Source organism: Diceros bicornis, chromosome 23 (assembly GCF_020826845.1).
Source record: "Diceros bicornis minor isolate mBicDic1 chromosome 23, mDicBic1.mat.cur, whole genome shotgun sequence".
Lineage (NCBI taxonomy): Eukaryota > Metazoa > Chordata > Mammalia > Perissodactyla > Rhinocerotidae > Diceros > Diceros bicornis.
Window position 1 is genome coordinate 2,110,823 of NC_080762.1, and position 20,503 is coordinate 2,131,325.

General features: G+C 45.4%; 1 protein-coding gene across 4 annotated transcripts in view; it reads left to right on the forward strand.

The window, feature by feature from the left end:
• The window catches only part of MAP7 (microtubule associated protein 7), a 164,061-nt gene that overhangs the window by 88,263 nt on the left and 55,295 nt on the right, over positions 1-20,503 (forward strand). For all 4 annotated transcript variants that reach the window (XM_058566208.1, XM_058566203.1, XM_058566204.1 and 1 more), the window contains exon 2: positions 13,663-13,764. In XM_058566208.1, the coding sequence (XP_058422191.1) occupies positions 13,663-13,764 (102 nt within the window). The remainder of the gene's footprint in view (positions 1-13,662; positions 13,765-20,503) is intronic.

Here is a 20,503-nt window from a genome sequence, read left to right on the forward strand (position 1 = left end):
TCTTCCCCAGTTCGTCACCACCGGCTGATACGCAGAGGAAGGAGCAGCTTCTGCATTCTGCTCTTCCCGGCGCTGCCTGGCTTAACGGCCTACAACTGGCCTTGACGTGGGCACAGAGGTGGCCAGGGAGTGTCCTTCTTCCCTTTTGCTGTGCTGCTCCATTTCCTATGCAGAGAAGGTACCAGAGAAGAATTCGATTCCAGCCCAGCCCACAGTGTCTCCCTCAGCTTGAACCGACGGAGGCTTATCCTGTGAAACTAGAGGGAAGAAGTGGGGAATGTACTCGTATGGAACACACCTCACTTTAGGCTTCTGGTTTGGTCCTAACCTCATGGCTCCTGGAGGATCCCGTGCCTGCCTTTGTTCACCTGACCCTCTGTCCCAGGAAAGCAAAGCCTTCTTGGGATTGTCGTTGTAGTCCTCTTCCTTGGAATGGTTGTCTTCTCCCTGGAGTCCAGCCTGGCAGAAGCAGAGGCCAGAACTTCGTGAGATTAATACGCCAGCTCCGGGGCAGGAGATCGAGTGCTGGTGTTGGCAGAGGAGGGTTAATGAGGCGCAGTGGGGGCCACGGTCTCGCACACGGCTGCAGATTCAGAGAACTTAGTTCCAGAGAAGGTGAGACGGCATATCTGATTACTGTAGGCGTGTACTGCAATGATGAAATGTGGTGCAGTTTAAGAAGGAACTGGGAGAGTAGGCCGCGTACGATCGCCACACGAGAAGGGAAGGGGTCAGCAGAGTGGTAGCATGTTGTTTTGAATAACTAGGAGGCAAATAGACGTGTACATAGAAAGTGTTCTCCAGAAAGGAAGGACGGAGGGAAGAGGCGTTTTATTTTTATTTTACAGCTTTATGTACTGGTTGAATTTCCTCACCATGTAATAGACATTCCTTTTTTAAAATAAAAAGAATATATGGGTTATCTGGGTGGTGGGATTATGGGCCTTTCAAATATTTATCTTCACAGTCTTTCTATAGTGTGTAGAAAAGCTAATAAATGCTATATTAAAAATAAGATTAAGGGGCCGCCCCTGTGGCGTAGCGGTTAAGTGCGCACGCTTTGCTGCTGGTGGCCCGGGTTCGGATCCCGGGCGTGCACAGATGCACTGCTTGTCTAGCCACGCTGTGGCGGCGTCCCATATAAAGTGGAGGAAGATGGGCACGGGTGTTAGCCCAGGGCCAGTCTTCCTCGGCAAAAAGAGGAGGATTGGCAGATGTTAGCTCAGGGCCGGTCTTCCTAACAAACAAATAAATAAATAAATAAAATTAAGCTAAATGAATTGAAAGTTTCATTGTTTATAGCCAAGTGTGCGGTTAAGCTGCTCTGCTGATGCGGTTACAGAGTAGCTGGCGGGGAAGCTGACGCGGCTTCCCGCAGCGTCCGCAGGTCCTTCAGTCAGCGCGAATCGTGCGTGGGGCCTCAGCATGCTGGCCCGTTGGAAGGAAGGTTTGCTCTGGGAACTCGGCATGTTCTTTTCAGAAGGCCTCTGGCTGCTGAGTTGCTTGCGTTCCTGTGGAACTGCTCTCTGTCACAGATGGTGCTGTTAAAACCCTGACCTGGCGTCTTTTACTCATTTCCTTTCCTCCTGCTCTTTTCAAAACTAAATGCTGATCTGCTTCAGCATGATGAACCAAGACCTGTTTTGCTTTCTGGCTTCTGGGAGAAATTAGAATATGTCGGATTCGTGATGTACCAGATGAGGGAGGTGCCGAAATAGGAGTGTGTGCAGAATCCCGGTGCGTCGAGCCTGCTTGTGAACGCCGTGTGTGGGAAGCTGTGATCAAAGACACGATACCCGGGGTACTTTTATCGTCTAAGCACCGCCTGGCTCGGTTGCCCTGTTTTTCCTTTCTCGTGCGTGCATCGTCCTCCGTAGCCTGTTGTCATCCCCGTCCCCCACTCACATCAAACCCTGCGCCTTTGCTGAGTCTCACCCGCCTCCAGCCTCGTGGTGTCTGAGCGGGAGGAGAGGATTGATGGTTGGGGAAGAGAGGGAGTGAGGGCTAGAGGGCGGGCTGGGCCACGTGTGAAGGACAGTTGGAGGCGAGCGCGTGGACTCCAGTCTGTAGTTAGTGGGAACTCTGTCAATATAGGCATTGGTTTTAATTGTGAGTATAGAATCTAAAAAAAACCCCAGTGATTTAAACAAATAGGAATTTTCTTTCTTTTTAGCTACGGAAATGTGGACACGAGCAGTTCAGCAGCTCAAAGGTGTTGGGGCCAGGTCTCTGCTCTCCCCTCAGCCTTTCCCTCATGACAGTCTCCTGGGTACCAGGCAGATGCTCTGCCTAGAGCGTCACACCCATGTTCAAGGCAGGAAGAAAAGGAGGGGTGAGGAGCCACGAGGTTCATGCCACCTGAGTCTGCTTCCCCTTTAGGGAGCATTCCTGCAAACCCCACCTAACAACTCCAGTTTTCAACGTATTGGCCAGAACTGTGCACTGTGGCCAATCACAGCTCTGTTGGGAGAGAAGCATCAGAGCGTAGATATTTACTGGGTAAGCAGCGTGGAACGACAGGGAGCCTTCCCTGTGCCCATTGGCAGCATGAATTTCCAAGAGAGAAATGCTGCACCAGGCATCTCCCCAATTTTTTACTATAAAGCACATTTTTTGCCTTACCTCTCATGAGGTTATCAGTATTTAGAACTTTTGGAAACATACATTCCAAAAATAACATGAGATAGAATGAAAGCAAATGCTAAGCAGCGTGGGGCAGACTTGGAGCCTGATATGGCAGAGGAAGAAGTGTGCGGAGGTGGAGTAGCTGGAAGAGATTCCATGTGAGAGGGACGTGAGCTGGGCTGTGAAGAAGGGCTTGGCGTGTGTGGTACCGCAGGGGTGGATCCGTGACGTCGTACGTTGCTCGAAACCTGGAGCAACCAGGAGTGCGAGTGAGCTCTGCTGTGAGCTGTGGACCTCGGGAGGTGAGGATGTGTCAGTGTGTGTGCACTGATGGAAACAAACACGCCTCACAGTGCAGGATGTTGGGGGGGGAGGCTGTGCGCGTGTGGAGGCAGGGCACACGGGAACTCTGCACTTGCCACTTGGTTTTGCTGTGAACCTAAAACCACTTTAGAAAATAAGGGGTATTTTTTTAAAAAAGAAGAAAGATGGAGTGGTTTTAGATAGTTGGAGAGATGATGATGCTGGTGTTCAGTGAGAAGAAAATGAGCAAGGTCCCAGGTCCCAGATGTAGGAACGACTGCAGCGTGGGCCCGTGTGTGAGGCTGGGTGGGCCCGTGATGTTAAACCACCTGTGAGTTAAATACGTGTTCTGTGGTTTCCTGAAATGATTGGAATAAACTGGCCCTTTCATTATTTACCACTCATTCCTGTTGAGTTTTTCAGAGTTTACATGAGAAAATTTAAAGTTAAGCATTTCACTATTTTTTTCTACAGAGGAGGAATGATTAATTATTGATATTCTGCAGCCATGTATATGTGTGTTTATTTCACAGATTACACTCTTTCACTCCGCTAATACTCATAGGATTGAAATTACATTCACAGTTCTTTGCAAAACTGATGTTTAAAACTGAGTCCACTGTTTATTTGGGATTCTTTCTAAGAACTGTACATTTTCTACCTTGATAATTTCATTTTGCATTAAGTATGAAAGCTTTTCTATTTTGTGGCCTATAGTAATCATTTTGTAAAATTACTCGCATTAGCCATTTTAGTTTTTGTTAAAGTAAATCATTATCCTGTTAAAAGTAAAGACAGCTTCTTTCAGTTGGTTCTTTTAATTAAGCAGAGTGTAATAAAGTTGAATTCTAATTATTTTTCTTTCCCAAGTTATTTAAATAGTTGCTTTTAATTACACATTGAATTTAATTGAATAGGGTCTAATTAGATAAACTCCCTGTCCAGCTGTTGAAAGTCAGACAATTAACTACCGTCTCTGTAATTGACCATTTCTCAGTAGCTGGAAAACCTCTGGTGTGGTTCGGTATCTCCCCTCTCCTCTGGACTCTGCCCTGCTACTTGCTCAGTCGTAGGCATTATTCAGATTAGAGCGCACAGGCCAGCGCTGCGACTAGGGGTGCGTCACCCGCCAGGATAAAGAGGTTGCCTTTTAAGCTGGTTTATATTCAGGCAGGTGGAAAAGGCAGCGTTTTCTATTCTATTTATAGTGTTGCCGTCTCGCTGAAGGAAGGCTTTTGTTTGTTTTACTTACTTTTTGTTTGTTTTTAGATAAAGTCCTTTTTGGCTGAATTTAAAATGTGTAGTGTTGACTCCTGTCCACCAAGTGCATCAGAAGGAGTGTGTAACGTGAATCAAGCAGCGGCTTTTAGGGGAAGGAAACAGCTTAGTAAGTGGTTCCCAGTAGTTCCCACAGACTGTGTGGAGCACGTGCTTTTCTGAAATATGCTCTTCATTTCAGCTCAGAGGGATGTCTCTGGCTTTTTAACAAACAGATTATCAAAACAAATCTATAGAACAGCTTTGGGAAAGGTTGAGGTTTACAGTCTCGCAGAGCTGAAATGCTTGTTTTGTAGCCTTCCGGATGTTTCCACTGAGGCTGGGACGTCCTCGTGCTCCTTCCCTGCAGGACGGACGACATTCTGTGGTATTTGGGGTCGACCGCGCTCATTCCCGACATGCTCCTGTAGGTGACACCGGGCAGACCTTTCTGTTATGTGGCTGCAAGAGCAGTCATTTGATTTTGAGTCTTGCCTGATACAACGTCAAGACTGTCCTAGAATTGCATTCAATATTTTCTTTCTTTTCTGACGTGGAGTGGATGTGACTGTGATCTCACGGTTCTTTTGGTCACCTTTTGTCTACAGTCTTAGCATCCTTCAGAAAATGAGCAGTGTACACTTTTTACTTATTGCCTCGTCATGAGTACTTTTTCTCTCTGGGCTTTCACCGCAGTTTGCTCAGAGTCCACCATCCACCCTCTCTCACTCTCTCTTTTCCTTCTTCAAGCATTTATTGGGTGTCACATGTGTGCTGGAGGGTGGACGGAACACTAAAGACATGGAGGTTTTAAGGATGAAAGGTGTGGTCCCTGCCCACATGTGCTCTGGTCGAGTGGAACATTTCGTAGATCTGCACCTGGCCGGTGTAGAGACAAAATGCCTCCAGCTCCATTTCCTTGGGAACCGTCTGTGATTCTTTCAGCTCAGAGCATGATGTCTGTGACTATTTTTAAGGGATAAGGAGTAGGCTACTTGTTTGCCTCCAAAGAGCTGATATCTATTCTGGTATCTTGTTTTAATAGGATTATCTTTTGCTGGTATTTAAGTAATATTTATATCTTTCCTATCATGTATAATTTAGCAAACAAAAAGTTGATTTTTTTAGCAAAAGTTATGGTTATGTCTATATTTTTACCATCTCATGCATAGACTTTGACAGTTCAGTGCAACTGCCTCAACTTCTTTTTGGAAGTTGCTGGGTTATAAATTATTAATAAACACCCATGTGTGTCTGTCCTGTTCTTCATGCCTTAGTGTCAGTTTTGAAGATGACTGTGTTTATAAAATCAGTGTCTTTGTGTTGGGTTTGTATTACCTCAGTGTTGAACAGATTTCTTGTTGTTGTTGTTTTTTGGTGACAAAGATTAGCCTTGAGCTAACGTCTGTTGCCAATCCTCCTCTTTTTGCTGAGGAAGACTGGCCCTGAGCTAACATTCGTGCGCATCTTCCTCTACTGTATATGGGACGCCGCCACAGCATGGCCTGACAAGCAGTGCGTCGGTGCACGCCCAGGATCTGAGCCTGTGAACCCTGGGCTGCCAACATGGAGCGAGCAAACTTAACTGCTACACCACTGGACCGATTTCTGTTGGTTGAATGTCGTCACTGTCATAAATTTTTTCATTTTTTCATTGTGAAGAAATGAAGTAATCAGAAAGTGACTTGCAGTCACTGTTCATTGTTCTTGAATGAGCTCCCCCTAAATATTAAAACCTCCACATGGTCTTACAAGCCTCTAATACTATCTTCTGTAGCCACCAAGTCATAACTTTTTGTTTCGTCTGGAGTGTGTGAAATGGAAAGGAAAAATAAATCTTAATTGAATTGTTTCTGTCAGCAGAATGAATGAGGAAGATGCGCCGTGTGACTCAAATATACGTTATCATCAGATGTTCTTATTTCCTTGCGTTTGTTTTTGCAAAAACAAGTGTTGAATAAATGGTTCATCGCTCTTACTGCTGTGTCAGATTAAATGTGGCCTGGTGTCGCACCACAAAGTGGGTTCATTCTGTGGAGAAGGGCAAGTTGGACTCCGCACTGTTCTTCAGCGTCTGTGGTTGTGCACGTTGCCGTGGTGCAATGCCTGTAAGTGTGCGCAGTGAAGTGGCTGCTTCCCCATCCTGTGGTGTCCGCAGAAGATTAAAGATGCCCATCAGCCTCTACCCACATTTTATTTCTGTGACCTGCTTGCAAAGTGACCTTCAAAAACACCCACCTGTTTCCCAACCAGGCACGTTCCCTCCTCTCTGTTTCCTCATCCTGCCCCTGCTCTTGCCCCCTGGGGTTCGTGGCTGGGTCCCATTTCCTGCAGGTTTGGAGCAGGGGAGATGCTGAGGCCTGCGGAGGGTCCTGGCTGCCCGGGGCTCCCTCTGGGACGGCCACACTGACTCCGCTCGTCCTCTTCCCCCCGCTTCTGCAACTGCAGGCATAGGGATCCCCATGCTCACTCGTGGCACTTTTTCCCTTAATGTTCGAAATAGTTGCCTGTTGGTACATGTTAGGGGTAAGTGGAAAAATCTGAATAATTACTGAATTGCGTAGGAAGCAGAGTTCTTAAGTGTCTGGTTTCCTATTATGGTTTTCATTTGGATGCGTTTTTTTATACATTTCTAGCAGGTTCGCTAGGCTTCACTTTTCTTCATGAAGAATCCACTGGGACTAGAGTGGTTCACAGTAGAAGTTCTGTACAACACGCCTCAGTGACTTGCACTACCCTCGTATAAAGTCCAGACTCTTGGAATTCGGGGAGGTGTTGACCTCGGCCTGTTTGCCTTGTCTCGGGTTTGGCCACCTGCCTTCCTAACCCGCTGTTCTGACTCAACAGCCCCGGTTGTCTGTTTCTGCTGTGTGGTTTAGCCGTGCTGTGCCCCAGTGAGGAAAATTCTCTGCTTTACTCTTCCATTGTATACATCCTCTACTTTCTTCAAAGTCTTTTTCCAGTGAAGCTGTCCATCATGACTATCCCAGAGCACCTTCTTCCACCTCTGAATCCTTATAACACTGTCTATTTCACTTATTTGGTTATTAATCCTCTGTGGTGTATTGATTTTTTTAAAAATGGAATTGGTTTGTTGTTGCAGTGTCGTGTATTTGCATATTGTCTCCTCCGAAGGAGGATAAGCATCTTGCAGGTAGATGCTGTGTCCTGTGATCTTTGTATTCCTAGTGCACAGCACAGTGCCTGGTCCACGGGAGTGTTGTAAATGTTTACTGAAAAATTACTTCACGTTCCTGAGCCTGGGACTGTGGTGGCTCCACAGGCAGTAGCTAAGAGACTGACATCGGGGGTTCTGATTTTGTGGGGACAGGCAGTTCAGCTTTGACATAGTTTCGGGTGACGGCAGAGATGCAACAGCACACGTTTTCTGGGGGGGACTGGGCTGTGTTGAGAGAGCATATTGATAAATGCAGACTGGAAGGCACCTGACACAGAGCTTGTGCTTCAGGCAATAATAGGAGGTAACTTTTCTGAGGAGAAGAGAACTTACTGGGAGATCAAAAGCCCAAAACATAGTTTGGGGAGTAACATAGAACTAGGGGGCCAGGAAAGGAGACAGTGTTAGAGGAAGATGCATTATTCACTTAATGTTGTTATCCCACTGCTGAGCACAGGCGTCCCACCCAGTAGGGTGCTGTCTGAAAAAACGCGAGAGGGAAGAAAACAGAGGTAAAATGGGAAATTAACCCACCTCTGTCTGATGCTAACTCCCACGAGCTTTGATCATCCCTACACAACTTATGATTTTAAGCCAATAACGTTCTTCAATTGCCAACAGTATTCTGCAGCCAGATTTTCAAATAAGCTATTTGTTTAGTGTGTCAGGGATCTGCCAGGACCACCTGAGGTTCTGTGATTCCCTAGGAATACCCAGGACTCGGCACGTAGTCATGCTCGTGGCCAAGATTTGTTGCAAAGGATGAAAAGCAAAATCAGGCCTTTCGAGGATAGTGCCCTCGGGCTGCTGTGTTCACTCTTCTCTGCACAGGTGGATCGAAACTGTGAGATTGAGACGTGATGTTGTGCTACTCAACCATTTTTTACTGCAGAAATGGCCGGCCATTGCATAGTTGGCTCTCCCAGACCTACACATGCAGCCCGCGGGCTGTATGTCCACAAGGTCTGGTTGAAAAATACAGCGAAGAAGAACCAACCCGTACAGAGCTGGGGGTGAGGGCTAGACTCTCACTGTTTCCCAGACCACATTCTACATTTTTTTAAAACAGTGACAGAAATAGTTATCCTTGTGGGTGTCAAGGCCACATATGGTTCAGTGAGATTTAAACTCAAGATGGTCCCTAAGGTTGGACTGGTAAATGTCTTACTAGAGGAAGCATTTTTACTCAAGTTAGCATTTGTCAAACCAGTTGTTTTGATCCATTGAGAGAAGACTCTTCGGCTAGACCGTTCAGCCAGAAATAGAAACCAAGCAATGAGGACCCCGTGCCCTTGATGGGAAGACGCGCAGAGAATGTGGCTGTGGATGCGCATTTGTGGCCCTTACTGGAGCCGCAGAACCTTTACTAGATATGAGCTCCCAGTGTCTGCTGCCTCTGTGTTTTGCTTCAGAGCGATCTAGAGAGAGACCATCACAGACCATGGGGCAGGGCGCGCCTCTGCATCCTTCCACGCTCACATGTGACTCTAGGAGATAAAGCTTTCAGGCTGGCAGGAGGATTAATCAGGATTTCATGAGGCTACGAAGACTAATTGAGCATCATAGTATGTGGCTCAGTTTTCTTTTTTAAAAAATGAAAGGGAAGAGATTTAAATAAAACTGGAGAGTCACCTGAGTTATTTTAAAAATGGTATTTTTTTAACAGCAAATTAAAAAATTGTATATGTGATCTTATCTGCTGCTTCCCTAGGATTTCCAGATTTTTAAATGTTGGAAATCTTAAAATGAATAAATTCCTGTTTTCATTGTGTTCTCAAGCAGAGAAATTCCCACTGCTTTGTTAAAAAAAGAAAATGTCTCACAAGGTTTTATTTTCTCGTTATTGTGACTGAGAGTTTTTTTCTTTAAGGCTCATATCTACCTAATGTGCTGGTAACTTGAAGGGCATTAAATCTCAGGAAGCTGCCGCCTCTCTGAGCCTCAGAGAGACTGATGATTACTCTTCCAAACCAGAGTGTACCCTGAAGACCACACCAGTAAGTCCAGCCCGCCCGGGGGCCCCACGAGGTGTGATTGTAGCTGAGCTGAAACCCTCTGCCCAGCCGCTGAGCCAGACCCACCTGCACACTGGTCACGTGGCCCCAGGACCATGACCCCCAAGCCGATGCGTTTGCCTCCCTGCTGGTGCTAGGTGAACGAAGCTCTGAGGAAGTCCCCTGTTTCTCACGTTTGTGGGGGGAATAGGGAGAAAGCGGAAAGAACTTCCTAGGTTGACTAAGCCTGTGGGGGGCCCGGCATCTCATTGAGTTCTCACAACTCTGAAAGTAGGCGTTTTTCCTCTTTATGGGTAGGGAAGTTAAGGCTGAGAGGTTGAGTGAGGTGCTGAGGAGTCACAGATCTTACATGGCAGAGCCGGGTCAGCTGCCTCCAGAGCACTCAGCTGCCCCACGCAGGTGCTGTGGGTGTGGGGGCCCAGGACCTTGAGGGAAGAGCATGGAAGTGGAGAGAAAGGGGCTGGATGATTGTTAAATGCCTCCTGTGCACCCAGCCTGTGGTACGTCCTTAGCTTCTCCTCCTCCTCCATCGATCCTCCCAAGGCCCTGTGGGTTGGGCCATATCACCCCCTTATAACCTTAGAGAAGTCAGGACACTTTCTGAAGGTCACTCAGCTGGTAAGTAGGAGGGCTTACATTTGAACCCAGGGCTGTTGGAGTCTGAATCTTCCCTCTGAGTGTGATAGAGTGTTAACCAGAGAGGGTTTTGGAGAAATAAGGACTTTTTCAGTCCTGGAAGGAAAAGACTGATATAAAAGCAGAAAGAGCCTGAAAACTTTAGACAGATGTCCAACCTAATGGTTAGAAATTAGCGGTATATAATCTTGGACTAAACAGCCTGACAGTTTTTTGTGGTTTTTTTTTTGCTGGGAAAGATTCGCCCTGCACTAACATCTGTTGCCAGTCTTCCTTCTTTTCCCCCCTCCCCAAAGCCTCAGTACATGGCTGTATATGCTAGTTGTTAAGTCCTTCTAGTTCTTCTCTGTGAGCTGCTGCCATGGCATGGCTACTGACAGACAAGTGGTGTGGTTCCGCGCCTGGGAACCGAACTAGGGCCACCGAAGTGGAGTGCGCCGAACTTGACCACTTAGGCCATCAGGGTTGGCTCCTGACAGTTTTTGTTGTTGTTGTTGTTTTGATGAGGAAGATTGGCCCTGAGCTAATATCTGTAGCCAATCTTCTTTTTGCTGAGGAAGATTGTCCCCGAGCCAACATCTGTGCCTGTCCTCCTCCATTTTTTTGTATGTGGCATGCGGCCCCAGCATGGCTTGACAAGCAGTGCATAGGCCCATGCCCAGGATCCGAATCTGCGAACCCCGGGCCGCTGAAGCGGAGTGTGCAGACCCAACCACTACGCCACTGGGCCGGCCCCCTGACAGTTTTTTTAATTGCCTTTATTTTACTGAATTTAACCCATGAGTTTTACATGCATAAAAAATTTTAAGATAGATTTTAAATTTGTCTTGTTATGAGTAGGACTGAGAAGTTCTTCTGGGATGGAATGAATTCCTGAGATCCAGGAGAGGATCAAGTGAGCAGATAGATACTCAGCTAGAGTGGACCCAATAAAAGTCAGATGTAGATAAATTGGAATTCAAGTAACCAGACCAGTTTAATTGAAATTTATTTTTCATATTTGAGTTTCAAGACAATAAAGCAAATTACAACCAAAAGGAAAAAAAAGCTTTTATCAGAGATTATTCGGAACAGTCACTTGTACTAAAAACGTGTGTAGTCTCTCTAATCTCCTCCGTGGTCCCCTGTTGCGTAAAACTCATCAGGATGGATGTTTGCTGTCAGGACCTGGGGCACCACAGATACTCAGTCACCAGAGAAGGGCTAAATTATGTCTTTAGTCTTTACAGCAAGAAAGAAATGAATACATTGAAATATATTCTGAACAACTGGTCCTCATTATCTTAGACTAAAAATAGCAACTAACAGATCCCTTAAACAGCTTACTAGTTGAGGCTTTACTTGCTGTGGGCCAGAGGTGGCTACAGAATGCAAAGAAAACTGTAAGCAAGGTGCTCGAGTCTGTGTGGCACTCCTTTCTGCTCATCTTTCTAAAGTAGTCACTTCTCTGCCGGCAGTTTTAAGAAGATTAACTTGCAGGATAAGGGACAGGTGGTTATCGAAGGCTCCCAGCACAGTCAGGTTTTGGTGTCTAGGGGACAGCCTCTACAGTCGTGAGACTGGGCCAGGACTAACTGGTGTGGGCTTCCCCTCTACGTGGGGATACTGGTGACTTGTTTGTGGCAAGTGGGGTCGAGCACGTGTCACAGCATGACAGAACTGTCACATTCCTGACTTCCTTCTAGGTCAGTGTCAGGGCCTCCCTGGCTTCACTCACTCTTGTCTCTGTGTCCCTGTCCCCAGCGGTCCCCAGCATGTGTGTGCGTGTGCACAGACACACACACACACACACAGAGACACAAACACACACAGAGACACACAGTGTAGCCCTTTCCACCGGTAAATTCCCGCACGTGGCCAAGTCCCATCAGAAACCACTGACTGAGGCCTTGGGCTCTGTAATGTTTTATTTGCTGTCTGCGCATTCTCTGTCTTTACAGACCTTCCCCTAGAAATAAGGCAGAGAAAGCTCAAGTAGATGAAACTGAAACTAATCAATGTTTGTATTTGATGCTGTTATTTAAAGCAAACTGTTTGAAACTGGGCAATACGAAGATAGTCATATAAGATACTTTTTAGTATTTAGTCTAGGATTTTCCATGGTAGCTAATACTATATTTAATTGAGAAAGAGACATAAAAATTTGGTTTATTCCCCATTCAGAGGTCAAAGGTAAATTTAGTAATTTTTTTAGTAACTTTTTTTAGTACATCTTGGGTACCATTTTTAAATTTAGTCTTCCTGAAGCATAATTATTATCACACCCTTTCAGGTTCAAAAACCTTAGGCAAATGCTTCCTGTTTCCTAGATAATATTCCGTTCCTACTGGGGAAGGAGGTAATCCATCTGTGTTATGTCGGGGGCAGGGCTACCACAAGGCAGGTGAGGAGGACGGGGTGATGAGTGAAGGGGTGCTGCTCTGGACAGGCCAAGGAGACTCGCCGGTGTCACACTGAACAGGAGACCCAGCGGAAGTGAAGGGACCCAGGTTGCTGTCGGAGGAGAAGATTTCAGGTCCGCAGAAAGGCTCCGCAGGGGACTGGCTGTCAGTCGGTGGGACTGGAGCCCAGTGATTAGGAGGAGGGTGGTCCCAGGTGAGGGCTGACCCATGTGGTCCCTTCTGGGCTGTGGCAGAGACTGGAGTTCTGCGGAGTGGGACGGGAGCTGTGGGAGAGTTCTGAGCAGAGGAGTGACGTGGCTCATCTTTTAACGGGATCACTGTGGCTGCTGAGATGAAAACAGGCTAAAGGGGTCAGGGGGAGGATCAGGTGGACTCGTTGAGAGGATGTCGAGGCCATGCAGGGAAGAGATACGCTGAAAGGCAGTGGTAGAGGTGGTAAGATGTCTTGTTGAGGTGCAGCTGGAAGAATTTACTAGCGGATTGGATGTTGGGGGTGACAGAGGAGAGAGCCGAGGGGGGCTCTGGGGCTTTGGGCTGGTCACCTGGAAGATGGGTCGCCTTGGTGGGAGACAGCCTGCGGAGCAGGTTTTAATGCAGAGGGTAGCAGGCAGAGAAACTCAAGGGCTTGGTTTTTGACATAATTTCCGTCTGAGAGAGTAGCAAATATCCTTTAAGAATAAGTTAAATAAAGTAATACATGTAAAGAAAACTTTGCCTGGTCCCAGAGGACCCTGTACTTCATATGACCAGAGAATTGCTGGTGTTTCTGTCCTTCCTTCCTGCCCTAGAATACATTTCCCTCAATCTCTTTAATCATCTTCGTTACTGAACTTTGGTCAGAGGCTTTTTTAAAATCCTAGTAAATTATGTCCCCTGGTTCCCTTTCGGCGACCTGCTTGGTTATGTTTTTGGGATTTTTTGCTTCTAACGCATAAACTTTGTAAGAACTAAGATCAGAGACTCTAGTTTCCAATCATGCTTCCACGTGGCTGCTTTATGTGTGGCCTGGGACAGCTGGCGCAGTAACTCCAGGGACCTTGGACAGGCCACCACTGTGGGCGTGGTTACGAGCTGAGGCTGTGAACCATGTGCTTCTTGAGGGCAGCGTCGTAACTTCATCTTTTTATTTCTGGAGTCTGGTCTAGTACCTGATACAAAGGTTAACAGTAAATGTTGAATAGGTGAGTATTTCTGATAAATTTTAAGAAACTAAATGTGTCTCTTCTCTTGTGTCTCATTCGTGCAGCGCCCGACAGCTACAAAGTGCAGGAGAAGACGACGGCTGCCCCCAACCGGCCCCCCACTGCTGTCTCAGGCCAAAACAGCAGCCACTCAGGACCTAAACCAGGTACGAGGCGTTGGGTCTGCTGTGGAAAAAGGAAGTTATCCCAAAAGCCTTAAAGGTGTGCTAGCATTTCGGAGACCTTGCTTCCAGTCCTGCCGTGAGAACCCGCGCTCGGGCTGGCGTGTGTGCGTTTAAGTCAGAGGACCTCTCAGAACCTAGATTTTCTCCTTGTAAAATGGAGATTCAGAGACATATCCTGATTACTTCTCAGAGTCCTTTTGACAGTCAACGTGATGGTGTCTGTGGACGCATTGTTCACTGTCAGGCAGTGTATGAGAGGTAATAATTTTACTATCCTGCTTGAAATGATAGATACGACACAGTTTTTTGTGCCTGTGCGCCCAGCATTATTGCATCTCTCTTTTGTGACTCTTTCTCAAACCATTTAAGGAAATCTTTACAGACAGCAAAGCTAGTATAGAATTAAGTGTTTGTTCTCCATTTCCTGCAGTGATTGTACACCTACACGGTAATTTCATTTAATAGCCCATGATTCATGGTCTGTTCCACTCAATAACACGAAGAAGCAAACAGTTTGTAAACATAACACAGACAATTGAATAAACAACACAGTTGCTTCCAGATATCCACCAGCCATTGTGTGGACCTTGAGAGAGACTGATGTACAGGATGGTGACGAGAGACAATCAAAGGAAGGGAAAGGCGAACGGAACACCCCATGGGGTTCTTGGAACCCTACTTGGTGCTGCATCCAAGGCCAGAGTCACCCAAGAGCAGTGAATCAGTGAGAATAAAGATGGAAATAACTGTCTAGCCTCATGGAAAACATTCCCCATTATACGTAGTTTTGTGCTTTTTTCCCCCCATGTGTGAAAGGTCTTGAACAGGGCAGACAGGTCTGGCTTGTCATTTAGAAGACAGGTGAGTAACAAGTACTGTTGCAGGTATTTCATGAGCAGCAAATGATGTGTGGTTTCAGCAGAGTTTTAATTTGCGGGCTGAGATTTCCCCATTTCGTCATTTTGCTTTTGCTTTTTTTTAAATATTTTATTTTGGCTTTTTTTTTAAGATTGGGCCTGTGCTAACATTTGTTGCCAATCTTCTTCTTTTTCTTTTTTTCTCCCCAAAGCCCCAATACACGGTATATCATAGTTGTGAGTTGTAGCTCTTCTGTGTGGGATGCCACCTCAGCATGGCCTAATGAGCGATGAGCAGGTCCGTGCCCAGGATCCGAACCGGTGAACTCCGGGCTGCTGCAGCGGAATGCACAAACTTAATGGCTATGCCACCAGGCCAGCTCAATCATTTTGCTTTTTCATTCATTCATTTATCCATCCATCTATGCACCCATCACCCAGCCACCATCTAATATTTATTGAGTAGTTGTTCTGTGCCTGGGCCTGTGAGAGGTGCTTTCTGAGCAAAACAACAGATTCCCTGTCCTCATGGGGCACAGTCTAGTGGACGTTGTTCCATATTCTCCGGGGAGCATCCTTGTGGAGTTCTGTAGTATGAAAACCCCACTCGTTTCTCCATGAGAGCTGAACATAGCTAATGGTTTGTACTATTTTTCCCTTGTTCTCCCCGTCAGCCATCACTTCTAATATCTACCATTCTTTATGGTGCAGTTTATATTTTTATATCCTGGTAACTCATTTATTCATCTGGTCTGAGCACTGTGTATGTACTAGGGATATGTTATTAAAAGACATAATTGCTTCCTTCTATTGGCAGTATGATGGAGTAAACCAGTAGAAGAATAGATGATTCTAACAGGAGCTTCCAGTGTGACAAGAGAGAGGTGCAGAGTTCATGGAGAACATGGAGGCTAAAAAGCTTCCCACCCCACCGGCCATCTCTTCATAGAACCCTTGGGTTCACAGGGTGAACGTCAAGTTGAGTGAGGAGACAGTTCATTTCAGGCTGTGTCTTTTGTATATCCTGTGTCTGCTTTCTTGTATCTACAGATAAGGATCTTATTTTTAAAACCACCGTGTTATTTTCCTGAGTATCTCTGAGGAGTGATAGAAGAGGTTCCATGTTGGAGGGCTAGGCTTGAGTCAAACCTTTTGATTTTATGGGGTACGAGTCGTGGGAATGTCTACCAACAGCAGTTTGTTGATTTTCATTCTCTAGAACTTAAAAAGAAGAAAAACACATGCTACATTTTGGAATATTCTGATTATTCCTGACCAAATGAAAAAGGGTCCTTTTAACCTAGTAAATTTTAGTTAAGTTTCCTGCCCTCTTTTACCTTCTGACACTTGAGATTTGGAAAGCATCTACCCACATTCAGAGTGTTCATATTTGGCCTTTCCAACATGGAGGATGGCCTCGTGGTGTTATGTAAGTGTGGGTGCACAGTGTCCTATTATCCGGGAAGGACCAGCACTCTCAGCTGTGCATGCTTGAGCCCAGCCCAGAAGAGATACTCTGTCAAGTTACAGATCATCCATGGCTGCTGTTTCCTGAAGAAGTGGAGATGGTGCTTCAGAACTCCAAATGATTCAAAGTTTGACCTAATTAGAAAAGAAAACTACATTTTATTCGTGAACTATATGTGCCTAGAGTTTAATGAACTAGAGTTTAATGAACTCTAGTTCATTAAAAATCCCTCTTACTTCCTATTCCTCTACTACCCTCCACCAAGTCTTTAAGAGAGCCACTGAAACTTCATTCTGCCTTATTATCTATAAATGAATTTCCCTCCCAGAGGAGCTCATGACCCAGGGTCTTCAGGCCTTCTGTCTGCTACATCCTGCTGTTCTGAGGACAGCAAGTGCCTTGCTGTGGAAAGGGCGTGGGGTGGAGTCAGATCTGGTTTGAAGCCCCAGCTCTGACACTGAACGATGCTGTCTCCCTCACTTTTCCCATTTGGAAAGCAGGCATAACAGCTCTGCATTGAGTGAATAAATGCTTGGTCACTCACAGGACTATTGTGAAGAATAAAACGATAATAGATGTGAAAGTGCTTTGTGAGATGCAAAGCCGAGACGGAAGGTCTTTATTGTGTGAACCGTAGCTCTTCAGGTAGGAGCCAAGAGCTGGTGAGCTCCTGAAGAGGCCTTGTCACTGTGAGTTGATTCTCTTGATTTCTGAGAGCCGCTCTTCAGTTGGGGTCTCTGCGGGACAGCCAGGTTTGTGCGTGTTGTCACAGACAGGACACAACAGCACCGCCGTCCACTCTCAACAGTGGCCCCCACTCCTTAGCCATTGTAGGAAGGAGGTGGGTGCAGGATGCAGCTGTGAGTGTTCTTACACCAAAACTCTTCCTTCTGAGAATCAGTAATGAATTTTATCCTAACAGTGTAGGATCTAATGGGAAAGAATGTGGAATGTTCACGACGTTCACTTATTCCTGTACCTTGATTTTGTTCCAGGGAAAAGTGACATGAGAGTAGAAATGAGAGGGAGACGCAGAATTATAGAAAATTCACTACTTACTTGGAATTATTCAATTGTAATTTTACCTTTCTGAAAACCTACTTACTTGGAATTATTCAATTGTAATTTTACCTTTCTGAAAACCTATCTTTAAAGATAATTTTTATCAGTTTTTAGTTATTAAAACTTAAAATTTTCATTGCTAACATTTACAGTTTTTAAAGTCGGTTATCAAATACAAAATTACTCTTATTTTTTCCCCTTGGTGCAGGTTGATGGAGGTTTAAAGGCTCTGAAAGTTACCTAAGGTTGTGTGCTCATTCATTCATTCAGTAATACTTCTTGAGTGTTCTCCTTTCCACCAGGAATAGTCCTAGGCCTTGGGAACACAGCAGTGAGCGCAGCCGACCAGGCCCGGCCCCTCCCCACCCCCGTTCACGGCGGGTGTTAATGACATTCTGGCACCGCTCTGTGTTCTGATGTCGTCAGAAGGATGGAAACAATTTAAGTTGAACACCTTTTCGCTCTATAATTCAGTATTTTCTAATGCCTGGTTCCCAAACCAACCAAAATCATCTACAAATCGCCGTCATTATGCGTCTTATACTTTAGAAGTGTTGCATTAATTTTTACTTCGTCAAATCTAATTCCACATGAAAAGGGATTATCCTTTCAGCGCTGCTCTCAGAGAAGGCCGGTGGGAGCTGTTGCGCTTTTCAGCCCTGGCCGTGTTTGCAGTGCTGAGCTGATGTGTTAGTGTAGCTCTGTGTGTAGCCTGGTTTCTCACGTATTGTGTTGCCAGACAGAATGCGGTTTGTTACATGTGTGACGAGCATAATTTTCGTATGAAAGGATAGCATAGAAATCAGGGGCTAACTGCCGTGTCCTGCACTTCTGATTTCTAACTGTGCGTCTAAGAGACAAGCATCGCGTGGTTGGGTGCTGCTTCGTGACTGCAGGACCCCAGTTCCTGATCTGGGGCTCTCAGGGGTGGCTTGGGGGAAGAGGGTGGGGAGGGTGAGTGTGTGTGTCCCATATGTTATTATTAAAACCTTCTTTTTAAAATTCTGTGTGAAATTTGGCATGTACTTGAGAGTAAGTAGAAAAGTCACATACTTCATGTTTTGTTAACAAAATTTGTTAATATAATTTGAAGTCATTAAACTTTATTTTATAGACTTTCTGTAATGTGTGCTTATATGGCTTTTATAAATAAAGTTGATTTTCAAGTTTTATAATTAAATAAACGTTTTTATGAGTGAGAAAACCTCATTATTTAAGGAATTTTTTAAGTGATAAGTAATTGTTAAAAGTCTTTCTTCTAACTTCATTTTGGCTTTGGTTCTCAGATCATTCTTTCTTCAAAATAGCATTTTGCTGTGTCTGTCATTTCCTTTTACCAAAAAAAAAATGACAGCAAAACCCCCCACATGGCCCTTCACAAAGTGCCCGAGGGGGCGTCCACACATCCATTTCCTTGGGTTGGAGGAAAACCTTTTGGGACCAAGGGCTATATTTTCCTACGTAAAAAATATTTGAGGGGCCAGCCCAGTGGCGTAGTGGTTGAGTTTGGTGTGCTCCACCTTGGTGGCCTGGGTTCACAGGTTCGGATCCTGGGTGTGGACCTACACCACTCTTCAGCCATGCTGTGGTGGCGTCCCACATACAAAATAGAGGAGGATGGGCACAGATGTTAGCTCAGGGACAATCTTCCTCAGCAAAAAAAAAAAAAAAAAAAAAAAAAAAAAATATTTGAAACCTCATAAATGATAAGTAAATCTGGAAACTATCATAGTGAATGTGAGCTAGTGAGGGGTTCACATTACCAATTTTTTAAAAACCATGCCTTAATAAAGGAAAAGCGTGAGACACCATTGCCTGGTCCTGCTCATGAAGCATACTTCTGGGTCTATGCAGGCTAACAGACTTTTGTCAGTTTTTATTTCACTGAAATGTGTAAATTCTGTGACGTTTGTGAGGCATTTGGGATGCAGGGCCTTTAAATTTGTTGATAAGGCACCACACTGTTGTCTCTAAAGTGTTAGTCCAGTGGGTTTCTATTTTAACAGGAGATCTGAAAATTGTGGTGTCAGTTTAGTAGAGGAGAAAATACAGCAGATTTCAAGTGTAATTGTTATCATTGTTATCACTGTTATTTCGCTTTTGATACAGCAGCAGGCAGAGTGAGCCCAGTAGTGGCCCTCTGCCGGAAGTCCCCAGTGGTGTCTCATTCAGAGTACAGCCCAACGTCCTCACCAGGCCCTGCTGCTTACTGATCTCACTCTGCTCCAGTGGCTCCAGTCTCCCATTGTTTCTTGAACACTTGAGGTGCTCATGACCTTAGGGCATTTGCACTTGCTCCCGTCTCTTGGAATGTCTGCTGGCTCCCTAACCTCCATCAGGAGTTTGCACCTGAAAGTCACCATCACAGTTAGACTTCCCGTGGGCCCCATCTACATGTTACACATCCCCTTCCTGCTGTTTCATAGTCCCCTTTATTGTCTCCTTAGCGTTTATCTCAGTCCAACATTCTATGTGTTTTACTTATTTATACTGTTGATTAAATTTTCCCTGAGTTGATAGCAAACTCCATGTGGGCGGCAGAGGTCTCTGTCTGTTTTGTCGACTGCCTTCTTTTCAGCACATGGCCAGTGCCTGGTGCGTCGTGGATGTTCTGTGTGTTCAGTGAGTGAGTGAATTTGCTGAGACTTGTCACATGCTGGGCACCGTGCCAGCATTATTTTATTTAATCCTTACAACAGTGTGAGATCGGTTCTATTTTATAGGTAATAAGTAAAAACTCACGAAACCCATGTCAGAGCAAGAGGTTAGAGAGGTGGGTAGTAGAGGGGCCAGCTGGTGGTGTAGCGGTTAAGTTTTCGCATTCCACTTCGTTGGCCTGGGGTTCGCAGGTTCGGATCCCAGGCTCCGGCCAATGCACCGCTCATCAAGCCACTCTGTGGTGGCATCCCATATAAAGTAGAGGAAGATGGGCACAGATGTTAGCTCAGGGCCAATCTTCCTCACAAAAAAAAAAAAGAGAGAGAGAGAGAGGTGGGTAGTAACAGCCCGATTTACACAGCGAGTGAGGACGGGCCTGGAACTGGGCTCAGCCTGACCTGTAGCTGGGCTCTGGACGTCTAACTGGTGAACGTCTATTCAGTGTAAATCACTTATGATTCTGTTTGTTGTTAAGGAACAGACTTTTTAAAGCATAAAAATAATAGAAGTTCAGTAGCTTTAGGAATGCAAAACATCATATATATTGTTTGATGAAAATAGCCAAAAGGTTACTGTTACTTTATGTTTTTACATAATGTTTTTTTTGGCTGTGTGTCTTTTTATTTTTCCCTCAGTTTTATTGAGATATGATTGACACGAAGGGCTGTATAAGTGT